This window comes from Microtus oregoni, unplaced genomic scaffold, assembly GCF_018167655.1.
Source record: "Microtus oregoni isolate MIOR12 unplaced genomic scaffold, Mior012 000161F_ref0000079, whole genome shotgun sequence".
NCBI lineage: Eukaryota > Metazoa > Chordata > Mammalia > Rodentia > Cricetidae > Microtus > Microtus oregoni.
Window position 1 is genome coordinate 577,571 of NW_024544816.1, and position 20,885 is coordinate 598,455.

The 20,885-nt window shown below is 41.5% G+C and overlaps 1 protein-coding gene across 1 annotated transcript in view; it reads left to right on the plus strand.

Annotated features, from left to right (window-relative positions):
* Positions 1-20,885, plus strand: part of Camk4 (calcium/calmodulin dependent protein kinase IV) — a 236,193-nt gene that overhangs the window by 207,363 nt on the left and 7,945 nt on the right. The window contains exons 8-9 of the mRNA XM_041647159.1: positions 17,417-17,492; positions 19,995-20,121. Coding sequence (XP_041503093.1) covers positions 17,417-17,492; positions 19,995-20,121 — 203 coding nt within the window. The remainder of the gene's footprint in view (positions 1-17,416; positions 17,493-19,994; positions 20,122-20,885) is intronic.

Sequence of the window (20,885 nt, forward strand, 5' to 3'; positions counted from 1 at the left end):
AAACAATCGCCTACTCTCTTCTCCACCTTCCTAAAAACAAAAACAAACCCATGCATCTCTCCTTGATACCCCTTATCCTTTCTGTGTGTCCCTGTACCTTCCTCTGAGCCAGTCAGAAAACTCTGTGGTCTACTCTGGCCCAGCTTAGTATGGACATCATCCTATGAACCAAGGTCACACTCTATTGGCAGTTTCAGAGTGGCAACACAGACAAATCTCCCACAACACATTGGTGTAAAATACTAAGTATGGCCAGGAGATGAGTATGTCAAAACAATTCCCCAAGAACTGAACAACCACAGAAGATGACAATCAAAAATAAGGAAATGAGTGTTCTCTGTGAATCCTTTCTATGAATACAAGCAAGCTATGTCCTCAGGGATGTAAGAACAGCCATGGGTATAGCACGATTAATAAACACCCAGAGATGGATATTGGGGTTCATTCTGAAGGTCAGAAAAGCAAAACAAGCAGCCATTGGCTCTTACCTCTACCTCAGTCCAAAAATGGCAATCCTGTCTCCAGGGATCCTCAGAATGAAGCTCAGTCTGAGAGCTGTCTCCTCCCATCTTATATTCCTCTCTAGGGCTGGGATTAAAGGCGTGCACCACTACTGCCTGGTTCCTATGCCAAACTAGTGTGGCTACTGGGATAAAGGGTGTGTGTCACCACTGCCTGGTCTGTAAGACTGACCAGTGTGGCTATTTTACTCTCTGATATTCAGGCAAGCTTTATTTATTAAAATACAAGTGAAATATCACTACACACGGGAATGGTTCTTTCTTTTAACACACAGATTGGGCATTGCAAGAAGGAATGATTTGCTTATTGATAAAAGGAACACTGAATGTTAACTGTGTTATGACTGTGTTAATAGACTCCCTGGTCACCTCTGAAGTCAGAAGGATAAACACATCTGTTTGTCCTGCTCTTCAAAGATTTCATGGGCTACAAACTTATCAAGGTTTATTTGTGACAATTTTCTATTAATCTGAGCCAAAGGCTCAGGGATACAGAGGAATGATACTAACCGTGGCTATAGGTATGTTAGAAGGAGAGGCGTGTGAGCTCCATACTGAAGGGGAAAAGGAGTTCAGTAGAGAGGTGGCCATGGGCATTCTCAGTGGGCACAGGAGAGAGCAGACTCCTGGAGGAGTGGTAGCACCTTGCTGTCCCACCTTTGTCACGGTGGCTGTGCTTTAAACTACGAGAGGCATGGGGGCTTGTCTGTCCCCGAGACAATGGCTCTGTTGCTGCTGCTAAAGGTGGCTTTAACTAAACCTCTACTGTTCCAATAATAAAATTGAAAGGCTAGTTCAGAGAGTTAGAGTAGCAACTGGCTGACTTTCTCTCTTTACTGGAGTCCCAGGAGCCCTCGCCTTCCACACTGCCCAACTAAACAAATGCAGGCTATGCTCCTCCCTGCTACTTTCTATCTGCTAACCGCACCTCTCTGAGCTCAAGTTACTTTTATTTAATTAGTGGCAAGGCATCTTTGCATTGTTAAGCAAATGCAGACTAGGCAAATGTAACACACCCATGCCTAGTTAAACAAATACACTACAGCAGCACCTGTCTAGTCCAGAAGCCTCTTCTCTTCTCTCCTTGCCACTTTGCAGAGCTGGAACACCGAGTCCTTGGACTGAGGTACAGACGTATTTGGAAAGGTAGGATGCATCTATCAGAAAGGAGTCTGCATGGCCTCACGTGAACACATACCCTGCTACTTACACACATAAACAGATAATTAAAAATAAAAGGTGCTTTAAGAGAATCTGTATGCCAGTCTAAGGAATTCAGAAGTTTTGGCCAGGAATGGCGAATCAACGAAGGCTTTCAATCAGTATGATAGTTTGAAATGGAGGCTGTGTTTTATAAATATCTGACACATAACAAATGAATTTGGAGGGAACAGATTTAGATAACAGACAAGACAGGAAGCTTTGTAAATACTCTTTCCTGCCTTTTAGTGACAAAGCTTTAAATAGCTTCTCCTTGGATAAAATAGTTCACCTACTCTTAAGTCAGTTTAGACATCACTGTAAAAATACTGTTTAGTGCATTATCCTTGCCATATGCAGGTTCATTAATAGATAGTCATCTGATAACAGTAGCCCATTGTTTTCATCATCATCATCATCATCACAGACATGCACACTGCCCTAGGGTATGTGTAACAAGGAACGAGGGAGCTGAATGGTCAAAGGGGATTAATCCTCTCTTTCTGCTACAATGGCAGCTCACCAGGAAAGGAGTCATTTGCTGTAATGGAAAGAGATGAACTAGCAAAGAAGGTTGCTTACCTCAGGGACTATTCTGGCAATTCAGAGGGGAAATGGTGCTTTATGGTCTCTGAAGTGCTGGAAAGAAAATGTACAGAATCACGATCATATAGGCTGAGCAGGTTTGCAATATTTTTAACATGAGTAAGGCCAATATATTCAAAAACAAGATTCAAATTGTGTATAAATGTATATTTACTTAACCAAGTTCTTGAAGTACACTAGATATAGAATGGAGGTGGCAATATTCGACTTTGTACAGTAGCACAGGAAACTAAGGGAAAAAAAAAAACAGAGATCATAATGACACCAGAGCACAGGAAGCAGAACACCTAGAGCTAAAGCCACCTGTAGAACTTTGAACTGAGAAAGTGATTTCATTATAAAAATGAACAGTTTTTTCCCTTAATTATAAAAATGAATAGTTACAATCATCTGTTTTTAAAATCAGACCAATCAGAAGCCATCTCAACCATACTTTCAGAATTTCACTCAGTTCCAGCCATCATCACTCAGCACAGATAAGTACTGTCATTGGTTTTGGCTGTGTTCTTCCAAGAATAAGTAGGTATATGGAGGGAAATTGCCCACTTAGAGAATCCATTAAGGAGGAAGCCTAAGTGAAGGGCTGGGGAGAGTCCTTATTCTGCAACAGAGAGCATGACTTTACACCGGGATAGTATTTTATGACATCACAACTCGGTGGAGCCACCAGATGACAGAGAGGACACTCAGGAAGAGGAATGATTATGCTCATGGGTTTTAGAGAGCATGAACACCCAAACCCTGCAGGGCAGTGGAGGAAAGAAAGCAGATGCTCAGGCTGCAAAAGATAGCAGTTGGGGTAGGTTCCCGCATTGGCCTTGGTAAGGAGTCCCAAGAGAAAACCAAGGCTGGGCAGTGTGAAGAGGTTAGAGAGAGAGAGAGAGAAAGTGCATACAAGTGTGTGGTCTAGATACCCTCCACCTTTCTCTGGGATGATTAAGGGAGAGAGTTATTGCTTCCTGGGACTTAAGGGCCAGGTAGTAGAAGCTGTCTCTGTATTTGTTAGCTTGAATAAGAAATCATGCATAGCCCCAATGGGACCCATTAATGATATAAAAAATGCAAAATTGTATAAAAAAGAACTAATATTTATAATACAGATACTTTATGTTAGTCGAGGGAGATGCCTAGCAACCATGCAACTGGGAAGAGAGAGGCAGGATAGGGCTCTTCTGATCGCCTCTTGTAAGGGTGATTATATCCAAGGTCAGTTACTCTCCTGTGCATGGTTCCTATTTTAACAGAAGGCTTTCCAAATTACATCCTTTGAGAGAACAAGTGTTTATGTTACACCATCTGCCTTATCTGGAAATAAAGCAGGAAAAGCTACCCACTCTTGTTCTTAGAACCTTTGCCCAGCACTGTTAATAAGAGTATTGTTTTGTAAGAGAATTGCAAAAGAAAATCAGGGATGCTTCATGTTTAAGCAAATGTTCATTATTTCCTAAAAAAATGTACATGTTCAAAACCAAGTTCCAGTAGTGTGTGTGTGTATTTTATATTATATATTTCTGGCCCAGACAATGGAAACTTATGACTAACATTCTAAAGTTGTCTATAAAGTGTTCAGTACTGAAGGATTCTCAATATCTTTTCATTGAAGAAAAAGTATAGGTTTCAATATACATTATAAGGGGTCTTTGCTCTTGATAAACATGCTACAAAGTAACTGTGCAATATTAAATGTCATGCTGATCACAAAAATGTGATTAAAAGTATAAAAGAGACCAATATGACAATGGGCTAGGCAAAAGATTATTTCTGTCTGATGTCAATCACCTCGTTTGTTCATTAGCTTGGTTAATTAAACTATGTATGTTCATATTTTATATTTGTACCTCTGCACTTATTCAAATCCTATTTTCAGATCCCAGAAGCTGTTAAGAATTTATTTTCCTTCAACATTTGCCAAGGTCTCATTATTTTTTGAGACAGATCTATTGGCATAATTCAGATGAAATATTAATGCATAAAAATGTCCCACATTCTAATCCCATGAGCATAGCAGTGTTTTCCCATTTGCAGGCTTTGGTAATGGCAAATATGTGTTGTGTTTCTATTTAAACCAAAATGAAAGCTAATTATGAGCAACTAGTGAATGGGCTGCCACCGTATGTGACGTTCTTGGCAACTCCACAGGCACCTGCTCCTGTGAGTGATATTCCTAGAGCTTCCATAGTTAGAGGAATATTAACTATCCCATAATCGAGACTATGGCTACCTTTATGTTAGAAATGTACATGGCATCATGACAGACTAATTCTGCCATTTTTATCATACTACAAATTAATGTGGTATCATAAAAAAGATTAGTACTTAAATATAGGTAGCTAAAATGCAGGCCTTCGGCAGTTGACATATGAGGGGCATGAATGTGTGGGATGCCATGTAAATCGAGTTCCTTACCTTCTCCTCCTTGCTCTGGAAAAAAAAAAACAAATAAGAAAGCATCAGCACCGATCTAATGCTCAGTATTGGACTCACATGTGTCTTTCCTATGTAGGCAAAAGCATGTCCAGCGAGTGCAAGGCCTCACATGTGTCTTTCCTATGTAGGCAAAAGCATGTCCAGCGAGTGCAAGGCCATGGTTTTGCACTCCAGCACTGCAAAGAGGAATGCACAGTTTTGTCATAATTTTAATCATTAATTGATTTAAGCATTAACTTCATTATTCAGATCTTCTGGTTTTTCTATCTCACCTAAGTAAAAGGAATTTGACTTGAGGTCTTTGAAAGAGCATCATTGCTGATAGAGTTCTTTAGTTTGAACATTTTTCTCTTAAGGTTTAACAAGCATCAATTTTGGACTTTATGCTTTGTGATAATTATAACTTTCTGAATAAGAATAATCAGGTCCAGGAATGGAGAACAGACTTTTAAAAGGTAAAGTACAAGATTAAATGGTAGAGAAGTCACTTAAAACCTTTCAAAGATCCAGTTAGATGTCCCAGTCGTGGCTGGACTGACGTTTTTTGACTAGATAAATATGGAACTATCTAAAAAAGTTCTCTGACAAAGTTGGAAAGGACTGCACAGAAAGCAGGATGTGAGCAGACTAGGGAGCAGGCTGGGGCTCACGGAGACAGGCTTCAGCTCCCGGGTGTTCTGGGGTACACTGTCTGGTCTCTTCTCACAGAGGGCAGTGAGCAGTTTAGAGAGGATGCTGGGCCCTGGAAGACTGTGCCAAGGAATTCATGTTTGTTTGAGTAGTTCTTAGGTGTATAGGTTTCTGATATTTTTACAGTATGAACAAAATTTGATTAAATTATAGCTTAATAGTTTAACAAATTAAAAATCAAGTTATCTACTTTGCTTTGTACACATGTGTGTGCACATGTCATGTACATACACATACATGTGCATGCATGCACACACAATACCAGTTTTTTTTTCTTTTTTTCTAAAGAAGAAATATATTTTACAGATCTTCTAAAGAAGCATATCTCCTCCAATTTTTCTTAAAGATTTATTTATTTATTTATGTATACAGTATTCTCAGTATTCTGTCTGCATGTATGCCTGCAGGCCAGAAGAGGGCACCAGATTTCATTATAGATGGCTGTGAGCCATCGTGTGGTGATTGCTGGGAATTGAACTCAGGACCATGCTCTTAACCACTGAGCCATCTCTCCAGCCCCTCTCCTCCAATTTTGAACAGTCGGGTGAAGCTGACACTCCTTTGTGGCCTGCAGATGTCATCACTTGGGACTGAGGATGGAGGCTGGCAATACAGCTCTTGCCTAGCATAGGCAAAGCCTTGGATTTGATTTCCAACTGAAAAAAAGTTAGCATTTAAAACATGCCGTTAAACACTTGTAACAACACACGCTTTCTCTGCCTTTAGCCCCATAGATATTATGATAACTCTCTGGAATTGCCAGATTGCTACTTTTAAAAAGTTTTAAACATTTTTTGACAATTTTGTATTTCTTCTTAAAAAGAAAATAACCTAGAAAGTTCACTCTGCCAAAATTCAGTACAAATTGTAACTAGCCTATAGTGCGTCAGAAGAGAGTTGTGTTTCACTGTCAACAAAAGAGAAAGATAACCAACTGTTTATATTTTTTACATACATACTCACTAATATGGAAAATATAGGGACTTTGTTCTTCAGAAAATAAGTTTGATCATCTAAAATTGAAACTTCCTCTCTAGTTTCTTTAAAGACAGAGTATGTTCATTCCTGAAAAGTCAACAGCTAGAAGAACTGTAAAGGAATCAGATGATCCTGCCCATCTTATCAACTAAGGAATAGCCTCAACCAAGTTTAATCAAAAATGCACACAGATAACTTCTACTTTAAAATGAAAATTTTAAAAACCAAGGATGAGCTAAATGCATAGCACATCTCACTTGTGCTGCCTCTGATTTCCTACTGCCCTGGCCGGTGTGTCACGTTAGAGTTCCTGGGAGAGGTGGGAAAGAGAAAGAAAGGAAGGCCAAGGATGCTATAAGCAGGTTGGAGAGGGCACCCAAATCCACCTCCCTCTCTGACAGTATCTCTCTTCCCTGAGGCGAGATCTGCCCCAGGCCAGCTGGATCAGATGAACTGGCGATGGTATTGGGAACACATGTAGGGCTGGGCACACATAAGAGCAGAAGGAGATACAATCGCCCTGCCTCATCTTCTCATCTTAGAAAAGACAGGGACGCAACAGATCAGATAATGGCATAAGCCAACTCAGAAGCTTGAAATCTGGAGAAAAACAAGTCTCTTCTTGTATTAGGTTGAGACTGTACTAATTATAAGGTAAACTCTGAGGAGTGTAAGATGTATAGACATTCAGAATTCCTTTTCTAAATATTTATTGAACTTATATGATGCACCAGGATCTATGAGTACTAGATACATAGCAACAAAACAAGATGGAGCAGGGATTCTTCCTTTAGAACAGTGTATTTTAGCAGAAGAAAAAAAAAACAGTAAAATAAATGTGTAAATCACAAAGAAATTAGCGACCGTGCCTATGGAGTAGTCTAAGTTACAAAAAGGGTCTGGGTTGTAATTTTAAATGAATAATCAGGGGAAGACTTCATATTAGAACTGGATATATGAGTAAACACTCGAAGGTGTAAAATGGAGTAAGCATTAGGGATGCATCCCTGTGGAGAGGACAGTTCACCAGAGATGCACAGGAGCGCGGATGTTTCTCAAGTCAGCAAGGAGGCTGGTTGGTGTGCCGCGGGGTGGGAAGCCCTAACAGCTAGAAGAATTCATTAACAATTTTACTATAAAATGGGGCTGTCATTTGGAGCAGTAGGTTTAGGCTTGTTAGTCTGGTGATGGGTGTTAGGGTGTGTGTGTGTGTGTGTGTGTGTGTGTGTGTGTGTGTGTGTGTGTGAAGTTCAGGGACATGAGGTGGCTATTGATGGAAACATATGTGTTGCTAGGATATAGATAGCATCTACAGTGATGAGACCTGAGTTCATTGAGGCTGTAGGCTTTCTGGATGGCAGGGAAATGGTCCACAAAGAGATAAGAATGAATTCGGTTCAACCTAACTTAGGTACTGATGCTGGACCAAAACTTAAAAAGTCTGACACCAATTCACTTATTTTAGCATAGCACAATTTTTTGTAAAAAATTGTTTTTTGATAGCAGCTAACTCAGTCCATGAGTGCAATAAAACTTAAGACATGTTTACATCGACACGCTTTACAAAGTACACATGGCATCTCTTGTAAAGATGGGTGCTTTGCGTTAGAAACAATGCTCGATAAAGGTCTATGGAAAATGACCATGGCAAACATCATGTTGTAAAGTACAATGACATCACTCACAGGGATGAGTTTTATGATCTAGAAGCAATGTTCAGTGTTTTAGCAGGGAAACATCAGGGATAACAAACATAATAGTCTTGGGGATAAGGGTGTAGCCTGGCTCAACAGGTAGCAATGGAGTACCAGGTTGTAAACTTATGTTTTACCCCAGCATTCTGGGAGAACAGCCAGATATCGTCTCCCTTTGGAGAGAGAAGCTGCGTGTTTACCATTTCCTGCCTTCTTCAGTGTTTATCTGTATGTGCAGGGATCTCTTGCCCTCTACTGTTGGGCATCTGCAAGACACGAAAGGAGACAGCCCTGTGCCCATGCCACATTTAGGAGGCCAGGTAGAATGAATGTGAATATTTCAATGCATAAAACTTCAAACAGAAGACAAGGCTCCAGAAGAGAGGATTGGGGGTTGAAAACGTACTGCCGTCTGGGGGGACCAGCCTCCAGTAGCACAGGGCTTTGGCAGAACTCCATGGCGTTGGTGAGGCTAAACTTTTCTCTTTGAGGAAGGTTAGGGAAAAAGGTGCTCACAAACTCTCTTCATGTTTTCCTTCTTTATTCCTTTTCTTCTTTTTTCTCTCTCCCTCTAGCTCATGTTGTTTTACAGCTTTTATTACCCAACAGAATCTTCCAGGCAGTACAAGAGTCAAAACAGATGTATTCCATTTTTCAAGTGAGTGATTATAGGGAAAAACATGTTTTTCATCTCCCTCACATGATTCAACATTTTATGTATTACAGGTGAGAAACAAATTATCCCAAGAACCCACATCTATTCATACTGAAGCAACTTGTTATCGATTAACCATGTGGCAGCAAGGTGTTCTTGTCAGGTCTTTCACTGGCAGGTTGTATTTTGCAGTTACAAATAAAGGGCCAAATACTTTATTATTTATCTTGAAAGGTAATCTTATAAGTAATCTTAAAAAAATAAAACCTAAACTTTTATATATGAAAAAGTATCAGTCAGCTCTACTAAAATCTTTAGGGTACATATCCATTTATTAATAGTTGTTTCATCAGGATCTTGAGGACAAAAATGGGTATAAGATTAATCATCATCTTTGGTCATCAACCAAACCTAGCACGGAGAGTCCATCAGCTAGTAATAATTGTGCTGCTTTGTTCTTGTTCCCTGACCTTAAAGAGTTCTACTTTTAACTATGTGCCTTTCTAAAACTTTAGTTTTTCTTCTTGGGTTTTTCACCTCAAAGTTATTTAACAAAACCATCTTAGTCTAACAGTTATTTTCAAAGGTTTGTTTCAATTGTGATGCACTCCGAGACATGTGAATACATCTCTCGACATTGAGGTTAAAAGAGTTTAAACTAGCTGGGCTATTGGGACTCTGTTGTTAGCCATTAACTTGACCTACAATCCATACATCTCCTTAGGTGTGACTCACAGGCCCTGGCTATGAAACATATCCGTATACTTAGTTTTATTCATCAAAACTCTGCATAAACTATCATTATTATTATCAAATTAGACAGTATTAGCTTAGGGAGGGGTCATCTTCTTGACAATCCACAGGTAAAATTACCCGGTAGAAAAGGATGTTTCCAAGAGATAAACACATTATATTACAGGCAGTAGATATCTTTCTACATCCATTCACACCATGCTAGAAACCAGAGAAAGAGAGCCACAGTAAACGTGTAAGGGCACAGCAGAAGCAAAAGACATCTTGGGGTCTGTGCCCCAGGGCCTTGCCTAAATGAGATTGGCCCATCAGAGGATTCCCTTCTGCTGGGCTGACACCTGGAACTTCACTTACAACTCGCTTCTCCTCTGGCATGGCCCACGTCAGAAATGGGTCTCATAGGAACAGATTTTTGCCTCAAAATACAAAATAATATTCTGACAACTATGCCTGTCAACCTCCAAAGAGGCTGCCTCTCTGACTTTTGAAAGTGTCAACACAATCTAACAGATCCATCTCATGGGATCCAAGGCTCTCAGCAAGTGGAAGGAAGAATGAACCTTGCTAATTTAGGTGTCACCCAAGAAATATATCATATACTACATCTCAGAAGCTGTCTACGTATTGTCTGTGTACACTCAATTGTGGGCCTAGTAATTATGTACTTAGACAAATGTTAGCCATAGTCTTGGCTCTAGGTGACTGATAGCATTGTCCCTGAGGAGAAAGACCCCAACTTTATCCCCACACAGGCTTTTAATGACAAGGCAGCCTTTTAACTGCTGATCTCTACAATCGTCGTTTTTTATTTCCACCCTATGCACTTGAAGACGCTGCTTGACTAACAGAATGAACTGTACCAGAGAATTTGCAGTTCTTCTGGGACTCGGCTCTATTATTACACAGATGAGGGTGGGAAGGATGGGAGGAAGAGAGGTCAAAGGAAGAGGTGATTGAAGGCATGTGGGCGGGACTTGCTTAAATTGCACCATTTGGGTCCTGAACACCCACAACCGTGTTCCATTTTGGGATGTTAATACAGAAAGTATACACATAAGGCAAAAAGTCATAATTCTTTTCAAAAGAATTATTGAAAATCCACCAGTGAGAATGTTTATGTATCCCTTAGAGATAAACATAGTGTGAATCATATTTAATATATTTGAAAGTTTGAGTTCTAAGAATATTATTTTGTGTTTCTATATACAAAAAAGATTATCATATTATACTCTTATTGACATGAGTTGGGCTTTTTGTTGATACTTCATCTTATCCCGGGAAAATTGAGAAGCAGCTTTTCAAGCACGAACACTCCTTCACGCCCCTTAGCTAGCTTTGAAGTGAGCAAGGAGACTCGGTATGATTCAGAGTTGTAGACATCTGTGATTTTCTCAAGATTGAAGAGCTCAATAGAATCCTCCAGAAGTGACTCTCATGAGTCGGTGTGTCGGAGGAGAGGTTGTTGTTTGTTGTTGCCGCCGGTGAAAGCACTGGGAGTTCTCAAAACTTTGATTTTTCTCTCTAGCGTATTATTAAAACCTAAAAAAAAAATAAGGAGACACAAACTGTCTTTCTTCAGCCAGATATTGACTTTATACAAGTTAAAAACCACGCAATCCACGTGTCAAGGAAGAATTTTGTGAAGAGCTGAACTGAAAACGTGAGGTGGGAGCTGGGTGTCTGTTCTCCGTGTCAGTGAGGAGTGCTGGAGGACAGGAAGAGCGGTTTGGAACACGCGGCATGTCGCTTGTTGAAAACGCCCATCTGGCTTGCTCTTTAGGAGCCAGAGATAGAAAAGGCGTGGCAACGGGCTGACACCTTCTCAGCCCTTCATGGCGTGGCACCTGTGGAATTGCTAGCTGACAGTAGCCCTGCTAACCAGAGATGTATGTCTGTGACCTTAGCCTGATCTGAGCCGCGCCTCCACCTGGCCAGCCTCCAGCATGCTGTGCTAGTCTGAAAATTGGACCATTTCACACAGGTGGTGAGTTTTCCTCGCCAAACATAAGAGACCACTCAACAAAAGACAACATAAAGCACAGATGCTTAAAAAACATGACCAGAGTCTGTCCAGCTGTAGGCACTAGGCAGTTGCCCTGAGTACATCCTTCTCTGGTTTCTAGAGAAAGTGAGGAAGAAGGAAGTGTTTTTTTGGTTTTTTTTGGGGGGGGGGTTGTTTGGTTGGTTGGTTGGTTGTTCGGTTTGTTTTTGTTTTGTTTTTTGAGATTTCTGGATATGTATTCCCTCCCCTCCCCTCTTTTCACAAGTTCCATCCACCAGAAGTAAAGTGTGGAGGATCCCTAGCCTGCTTTAAAGACTGTGCAAGAGCGTGAGAAAGAGCTCAGTTGTTGCTGTTCAGACAGGAGGATATGAGTTTGCTCCCAGCATCCGTGTGAAAAGCCAGACGTGGTGGTGTGCACTTGAGTTTGGTCCCAGCATCCATGTGAAAAGCCAGACTTGGTGGTGTGTGCTTGTGATCCCAGTCACAGGGAAGCAGAGACAGCCTAGCAAACTTTGCAGACCACCGGCCAGGAAGACACCGTGTAGACAGCTTCTGAGGGATGATACCCAAGATTGTCCTCTGTGTTCTACATGTTCCGACAGATCCCTACTACACACATATGAAAAGAAAAGAAAAAATATACTGGATTTTTGTGGCTCCTAGAAATTTCAATTCAAGGCAGAGCTTTCCAGTGGAAACTTTGGCAATGTTTTCCTTTAGCTCTGGAATGGAGGACCCCGGAAAGTCGGGTTCAAGCATTGAGATGTATGGAACCATGCTCCTCACCCCCATGGGTTTGATTTGATAGCAAAGAAAATCACTAGTTCCAACTGCCTCACTGGAGAGCATAGCCCCACTGCTGTCCTGAGCCAGGCCTTGCTCCTTTCTGCCATGGGACTGCTGCATAGTTGCTCCTTCCACTTGAAACCCTGTGCTGTCTCTTGTCAACCACCCTGTCCCCATTTGCCTAGTTAACTTCTCTGGATTCAGTACATCTCAATTTAAACTCTGCTTCCTCCCTGACCAGTGTGATCCTGCTAACCCCTGTTGAAGACATCCTCCTCCCAGGAATGCCAGCAGCTACCTAACATCTCTTCATTACGACTTACTTTTAATTAACATGGTTGGGACTTGCTCCTTAGGATTTCGCAGGATCCTGAACTACCAAGTGTCTACCATGGAGCAAGTGCTTAGTAACTATTTGATGGGTGAAAGAAGGCATGCATGCATTGCCTCCACTCTTAGTTTACTTCAGATCTGTTGCAGTCGAGAGTTAATAGTAGCTTGAAAAGTTTCATAAGCAAATGCCACTCTGGCGTTAACCCAGTAAGTAGGAAAGGGTGATGGCGCCTACCTGAAGCAGTGATAAAGGCACAGTCAAGAACCAAAATTGTGCCAGCAGCTATCCCCACCGGTCTCTGGGAAAGAGGAACAGTCTAGTGCCTGTGGCTGGGGCAAGATGCCAGGACGGTTGCAGTGCTTCTGTTTGAATCTATTACAATTTCTAGGTGGATCTTCAATCTCTAAATGTTTTAATGATGTTGTCACCTAACTGAAAAAAAAAAAACCACTCTGTGGTCCAGGAGGCAGTGAATAAATATCATACAGTTTGAACTTTTGTGTAGTTTTTGTATCTCATCCAAATTGATTTTTTAAAGGGCACAGCTGACATACAGAGAATTCTCAGAAAGTTTACTAAGACTCAGCTGTCCTGATAGTGGGCTGGCCCGTGTACTAGGGGCCCTGAAAGAACATTGTCTCCCTAGATTTTATTTGTTTGCTTTGAGAATAGGGTGAGAAGAAGTGTGAAGGCGAGCTAGCTATTCATGGCCTTAAAGGCAGGGTAATGTCCTTCCCACTGGTTTGGTTTGGTTTTGAGATGGTCTCCTGTAATCCACATTGACCCCAAACTCTGAGATATCAAAAGTGACCTTGAATTTCTGCTCCACCTGCCTCCTCTTCCTAATGCTGGGATTACAGGTGTGTGCTGCAACATCTGGTTTGATATTGATATCAAATAGAAATTAATTGACTGCTCCTCCATTATTTCTTACTCGATGGAGATGACGAACTACTAGACTCAATTGTGAGGACATCTGATACCTAGGAGACTTGAAGACCGCTGTGCCAGAACCTGAAAGTAATTTTGAAAAGCTTTTGGAAAAGGCTTTCTGTTTTGTAAAGAGTTCAGATAAGGGTTACCAGCTGATTCCAAAGAAAGCCAAGGGCATACTCTCTAATATCTGAAAATACTTTATACTACTTTAGATGGTTTATTGACTTAGAGATCATACTATTTAAAATAGTTAACTGAGTTAACATTGAAATTGAGTTAGACTTTGTTTGACGTCAATTTTATATTGGAGTTAAGATATTATAAGTTCTAGGGCAGGTGGTGGTGGTACATGCATTTAATCCTCAAACTCAGGAGGCAGAGGCAGGTGGATCTCTGTGAGTTCGAGAACTGGTCCACAAAGTGTGTTCCAGAACAGCCAAGATTACAGAAAGAAAATAAACCCTGCCCCTCCCCCAAATAAAAGATATTGTAAGTTTTTTACTTTATAAAAAGTATTTTAAGAGGTATTTATTACAGAAGATAAGAACCTATCTTAAGTTCTCTTTGTCTCAGTTAAACTTTAACTCCCAAAGTTGACTCAGTACAGGATAATGCCTTATGGAGAAATATTCTACTACTGGGGATGTTTGTACACGGATGTGAAAAAAAGCAGATGTTGTATGGGACAAATATTGCAGCTGCTCCATGGTGGGCACTAAGGGGATCTGCTGGGAGACAGTGGTCATGTACCCTGTCACTTATATGAAGTAGTAAGGGCGATGGGGCTGCGTCCCCAGCACCCCGGCCACCTGCTCGGCTAGCTTATGATTAAACCGAAAAAGGGGAAGTGATGGAGGAAGGTCATTGGCTAATAAAGGAACTGCCTTGGCCCATTTTATGGGTTAGAGGATAGGTGGGAGGAGTAAACAGAACAGGATACTGGGAGGAAGAGGAAGTGAGCTCAGAGTCTCGACAGCTCTCCTCTCGGGAGCAGACGCCTGAGAGAGATGCCATGCCCCGCTCCCGGGATGAAGCTCCGACCCAGGATGGACATAGGCTAGAATCTTCCTGGTAAGCGCACCTTGGGGTGCCATACACAGATGATTAGAAATGGGTTAAATTAATATGTGAGAATTAGCCTAGAAGAGAATGGGCCAAGCAGTGTTTAAATGAATACAGTTTGTGTGTTGTTATTTCGGGCATAAGCTAGCCATGCGGGCGGCTGGGGTGCTGGGGACGCAGCCCCGCTGCCCTTAGTACTACACTTATATTGTATTGTTTTAATAAAATGATGATTGGCCAGTAGCCAAGAAGGAAGTAGAGGTGGGGCAACCAAAACAGGAGAATTCTGGGAAGAGGAAAGGGTCAGCCTGCAGTCATCATGGAGGAAGCCATATACAGAGGAAGCAAGATGAGAATGCCTCACTGATAAGAGATACTAAGCCATGTGGCTAACACAGACAAGAATAACAGGCTAATTTAAGATGTAAGAATTAGTTGATAAGAGGCCTGAGGTAATAGGCCAACCAGTTGATAATTAATGTAGACCTCTGTGTGTTTCTTTGGGACTGAACGGCTGCGGAACCAGGTGGGACAGAAACCTCTGTCAACAAATGGCACCCAACATGGGGCTTGAACTCACAACCCTGAGATTAAGAGTCTCATACTCTACTGACTGAGCTGTCAACAAGGACCTCCTTTCCGGGTGTTTACATGCTGCAGGGCTCTTGGCTGGGTGCCATGAGAGAGCAGGAGAGAACACCTGACCCTCACCAGGGCTTTGACTTTACTAGAGCGACAGGACCAGGGCTAGCAGGGTAAACGAGAAATGAGATAGAGCAGGCTAAGACTCCAAGGAAATTTGGCAATCAGAGCTAGTCCAGTTCACTTAGATTTGAAACATTAAACAAACAAACACACCGCATCTCATGAAATGTAAAAGCTTCTGCCAACATTCATACGAAGTTCTCATCAGGTTCTCTGATGTCAGGGCCTGAGTGAGCAAGGGCTGATACCACTCACTATGCAAACCAAAGACCTGCTATGCTCCCTGTTCCACTCTACACTAGGAGGCAGGTGACAGTGGCTCTCCAGGAGCTGGCAGCCAAATCCAAGTTTCCTTGGCACAAGAATTAAACAAAACACTTGCAGCAGGGACTCAAAGACTCCTTCTTTGAGATGCAAATTCCCCCAGGAAATGAAGGTTACCCCCCACAATCAAAGACATAGACAGGGAGGAGGCATTCTTTATAATTTTATCAAATCTTAATAGGACATTTTCCCCCTAGGAATAATTGTATTCAACTGTAGATATGCAAGCCTTTTTGGATCCAGATACAATTCCTTGAATGGTGCATCTTGTTGAGTGGTTGCTTCATCTGTTGGCACATGTCCCTTTCACATTTCCGCCTTGGCTGCTTATTTCCAATATTTTGTAAAGCACAATTCTACAGGGAAGAAGAATGAGTGGAAGGTGACATGGAAAGCCACCAGTGGAAAAGTCACAGCAATCTTCCAGTTAACCCAGAGCCCAATGAAAACAGGTTCCTTCCAGAGCCTGGGAAGGTTCTCAACCTTCCTAATGCTGTGACCCTTTAGTACAGTTCCTCATGTTGTGGTGACCCCCAACCATAAAATTATTTTTATTGCTGCAACGTAACTGTAATTTTGCTATTGTTATGTAATATAATCCATAGCATAACTATATGAGTCTTTCAATGGTCTTTGGTGAACTGTGAAAGGGTTGTTTAACTCTCCAAAGAGGTCATGACCCACAAATTGAGAACCTTTGGTCTAGACAGATGTCCTTCTAGTGAAGACAGTAGAGCCAATTTACTGATTCTAGAGGCCCCATCTGGAGGAATATGGTGTTCTGATCCCCCAGACATACTGCAAAGACCCTCAGCATGTATCAAGCCACTCAACCTTTAGGGGCCCCAGCAGCATCTACAGCACTAAAGAATACACTGTGGGCTAATAGGCCCCATCTCTCTGCAGATGGCGGTGCACTGCTTCTCAGGCTCTTTCTCTGTGAGTTAGGAGAACAATGCATCTCCAGTACTCAGTGCAAACCATCAGAGCCAGTGGCTTCTAATTTTCACATCTCTCTGGTAATAAAAATATAAAAGATCACTGTAGTCTTCTCTCCAGGACCATGCCAACGTTGAGAAGGCCTCCCTACCCCAATAGTAAAGAAAGCTAATAGAATAGGCCTTGCTATGCATAGGGAAGACCTCCCTTCTCAGGTCATGACTTCAAGAACACTGGGGACAGTGTTTCCTTGGGAACTGACATACAGATGTGTGTCAGAGCCCTTTCCTGCTCCTGTGCCAACCTTCTTGTCCTCGAGTTTTGCATACCCTTCCCATAGTCTGCTCTGGTCCTTGCCCTGCCCCAGACATGCCATCGCTGCATACCCACTGCTTCAGGTAGTTCTTGAGTTCTGAGAAGTGTAATTTTGCCTGTTTTCCCCTTGACTGTGCTTAACTTTCATTTCTTCCTTGTCTATGTGTCAAGTGCCCTTTGGAGTAGGGGGATTTTTTGCAGCAAAGATACACCTCTGCCCATCTTATTCAAGCCCTATCATGGTATTGTAGTACAGAATTTGATTAACCAGTAGCATTACTCCCCTGCACCCATGATAGACAAAGACTGCAGTGTCTCCTTGAGAACTAGACTTGAGAGTTTGCTCATCCTACTGTGGTCATGGGAGAGAAGATTGGTGATGAGAGTTCAGAAGTCCAGTAGGGAATTTGGTTCTCCCCATTGGTTGCAATTAAAATGTGAGTATTGAGGTTGCACTCCAACTGAACCTCATTTTCCTTCTTTCCGTAGCACCTGAGATTCTCCGAGGCTGTGCCTATGGACCGGAAGTGGACATGTGGTCTGTAGGAATAATCACCTACATCTTGTAAGTGACAAAAGGCAACCTTTATGCAAACAGTCTTTGAGTAACATTTTCTAGGTATTAATAATTCTCATGACAACTACATTGACCTCTGACTTCTTGTGATGTTCCTTTTTACAATAACCGCACTGATAGCATAGTCTCAAATGATGTGATATTCCGTTTTACACTAACTGTGCCGAGAGCTAGTCTCAAAATCAGTATTGCTTCTTACTGTTGTATTTCCCTGGAGGTGAGACACTGTCCAGGGCTTTTCCTTAGCTGATTTTCCTGTATAATATACCCACATTTGGGAATGTATTGCACGATCATGATAGATGTGAAACCTAAGTCCACCTGCCGTACTCCTTTGTTTATGTATTTGAATCTTGCTGAACAGACTGGTGGCCCTTTAAGGAGATCTGTTATTAACTTCTTAAGAAATCCCAAACTAGCACGTTTCTTATCAAAATATTTTGAGCGCATTTACCTATTGATTTATTTCCTATGTGTTAAGGTTTCAAGGGCCTTGAGCTAAACACTGAATAAAATGAGCTGATGATAATTCATTCTCTGTCCACTCCATCTCCATTACTGAACTGCTGACTAATAAAAAAAAATGACTTCAGGAAGTTTGCAGAGTGGGTGATGGAATTGGAGGTGACAGTGAGGGAAATCATATGTGACCGTGGCTGTAGAAAGCTAAGGCAAGAAGATATCAGTCCACCCAAGAACTAACACACAGTGAGGCACACGTTGGCCATTTGGCAGGGAATGCAGTTAGTTTTGGGAACCTATAGCATGCATCTGTGGAGAGAGGTTTTCCAGGGTTCTGAAGAGCCGGTTATTCATAGGTGAGCTGCCTTCACCCACTGTATAGTAGAGTGACCTACACAAGCGATATTTACCTTCTCACAGACTCAGAGGTTAGAAGCTTTAGGTCAGGGTGGCTGCAGGTTTGGGCTCTGCAGAGAGAATTCTTCTGGGGTTTCAGAAAAGTTCTTTTGTACTGTGTCCCTATGTGTCAGAGAGAGAGAGAGAGAGAGAGAGAGAGAGAGAGAGAGAGAGAGAGAGAGAGAGAGAGAATCTTAGCTCCTGAGCTTTGTAGAATACTTCTATGATGCTAGGTGGTGGTGCACATCTTTAACCCCAGCACTCAGGAGGCAGAGGCAGGCAGATCTCTGGGCCTTTGTAGCCTGCCTGCTCACCCCTGTGTGCCGACACTCCCCTCACACAGGTGGCTCAGGTGCAGGGGTCTCTGTGCAGACTTAGCAAATGAAAGTGCATTGCTGAGGTTTATTTTGCTCCCAAGTTCCACCTTCTCCCAGATGGCTCCAGATAGTTGTTTTATTTCTCCATGCTCTGGGGCAGCCTGGCTGGCTTAGAGGAGGAGTCGAAGAGGATATCGTTTAACTTTTTGTTATTTTCCCATTTGATTTTCAAAAGAAACATGTATAATAAATGCCTTGAAAGACTGCTTTTTTTTCTCTTTTTTTCTTACATAATATTTTATTTATTATTTGGGAGTTTCACGTAATGCACCCTGATCACATTCAATTCCCAGTCTCCCCAGGTCCACCCTCCCCCCTCTTATGACCTTCCCCAAAGAAAAGTAGATAAGAGAAAGAGAGAGAGAAAGGAAAAACTACGAAGTCTAATTTGTGTGGCCCATATACTCACTTGGAGCATGGTCGATTTCCCAGAGGCCAGTCCCTGTAAGAAAGCGGCGTCCTTCCACACCCGCGCCCCTGGAAAGGCCCTTGCTTTCTTTAACTGCCTTTTCCACCTGTGATCCAGAAGAGCCGGTTGTCTCTCACCAGGGCAGGCTCAGAAACCCCAGAGCAGACTCCAGCTTTTCCTTCCCCCTTGCATGAGATGTCAGAGGTGTTTCCCCGTTCTCACACTCTGTTTCCTTCTCTCCTGACCCTATAGTAGAAAGCAAAAGGTGAATCTAATCAGACATCTTTAAAATGAGGGCCATTTACAAGAAAGAAGTCAGTCTGCGCTGCTCGTCTGTTGACGGCCTGTGCTGACTAAATTAATAGCTTCATCTCTGTTTGTTCCAGTCTGAAATCCAAACCAGGATAATATATGAAAATATCCGACTTCTACTAACTTTTGTAGATTGCTATTTCTGTCCACTTTTAAGCCTGTATTCTTAAACTTTTCTGTTTTATACTAAACTGAGGCCCTATCAATCTGTATAATACTTTTTTAATTTTCAAGAAAAATCGGCTGGAAAAATCATTACCATAACGTCTATAATATTAGCAATTTTAATTATAGTATTTTTGTGCCTGTTGTTGTTATGGCTTTTAAAAGAAATGTGGTTTCATTATTCTTACTTCTTGCAGCTGATGTTCAGGTTTTATGTTGTCAGTCAATAAATTCTAACAAAACAATTACACACTTGTACAGGTAGAGTTACTTGTAGAGAATATAGAAGAAAGATTTTGAATTTTTGCAGAAATTTGATGAAGTATACCTCATCTTTTAAAGATATTTGATTCTATCTTTTCTCTCCAGACTTTGTGGATTTGAACCGTTCTATGACGAAAGAGGCGACCAGTTCATGTTCAGGAGAATTCTGAATTGTGAATATTACTTTATTTCCCCCTGGTGGGATGAAGTATCTCTAAATGCCAAGGACTTGGTAAGTCTGACCCAAACAAAATGAGATAAATAATTTTTGTTATTAAATACAGGTTTATAATTATTGTTTTGTTTTCCAACACCTGAGAACAAAAACAAATGATATTATCTACTAGAACTGTTGTAGGAGGCTGCTAGTTCATTTCCTGGCTGCCCAGACTCCAAAAATAATCATACAGAGCCCATATTATTTGCAATACTATTTGTCCAATAGCTTAAACATATTTCTGGCTAACTCATATCTTTAAATTAACTCATCTCCATTAATCTATGTATTGCGATGAGGCTGTGGCTTACTGGGTAAAGTTCCAGCTTCTGTCTCTGGCGGGTCTACATGGCTTCTCTCTGACTCTACCTCATTTCTCCCAGCATTCAGTTTAGTAGAGATAAATAATTTTTAAAGACTTATTTATTAATTATGTATACAGAGTTCTTCCTGCATATATGCTTTCAGGCCAGAAGAGGGTGCCAGATCTTATTACTGATGGTTGTGAGCCACCATGTGGTTGCTGGGAATTGAACTCAGAACCTCTGGAAGAGCAGTAAGTGCTCTTAACCTCTGAGCCATCTCTCCAGCCCGAGATAAATATTTTTTAACTAAGAGATAGTAAAAGACATTTTAGAATAGGCTGCTTTTGACATCATTGCTTCTTTGTAACTTTAAGGTATTTTCATTTAAAGGGAACACTGATGCATTTTCATTTTGAAGAATGAAAACTCGATATCCTTCAGTCCTCATTAGCTGAATCATGGTAGCAGCATTAG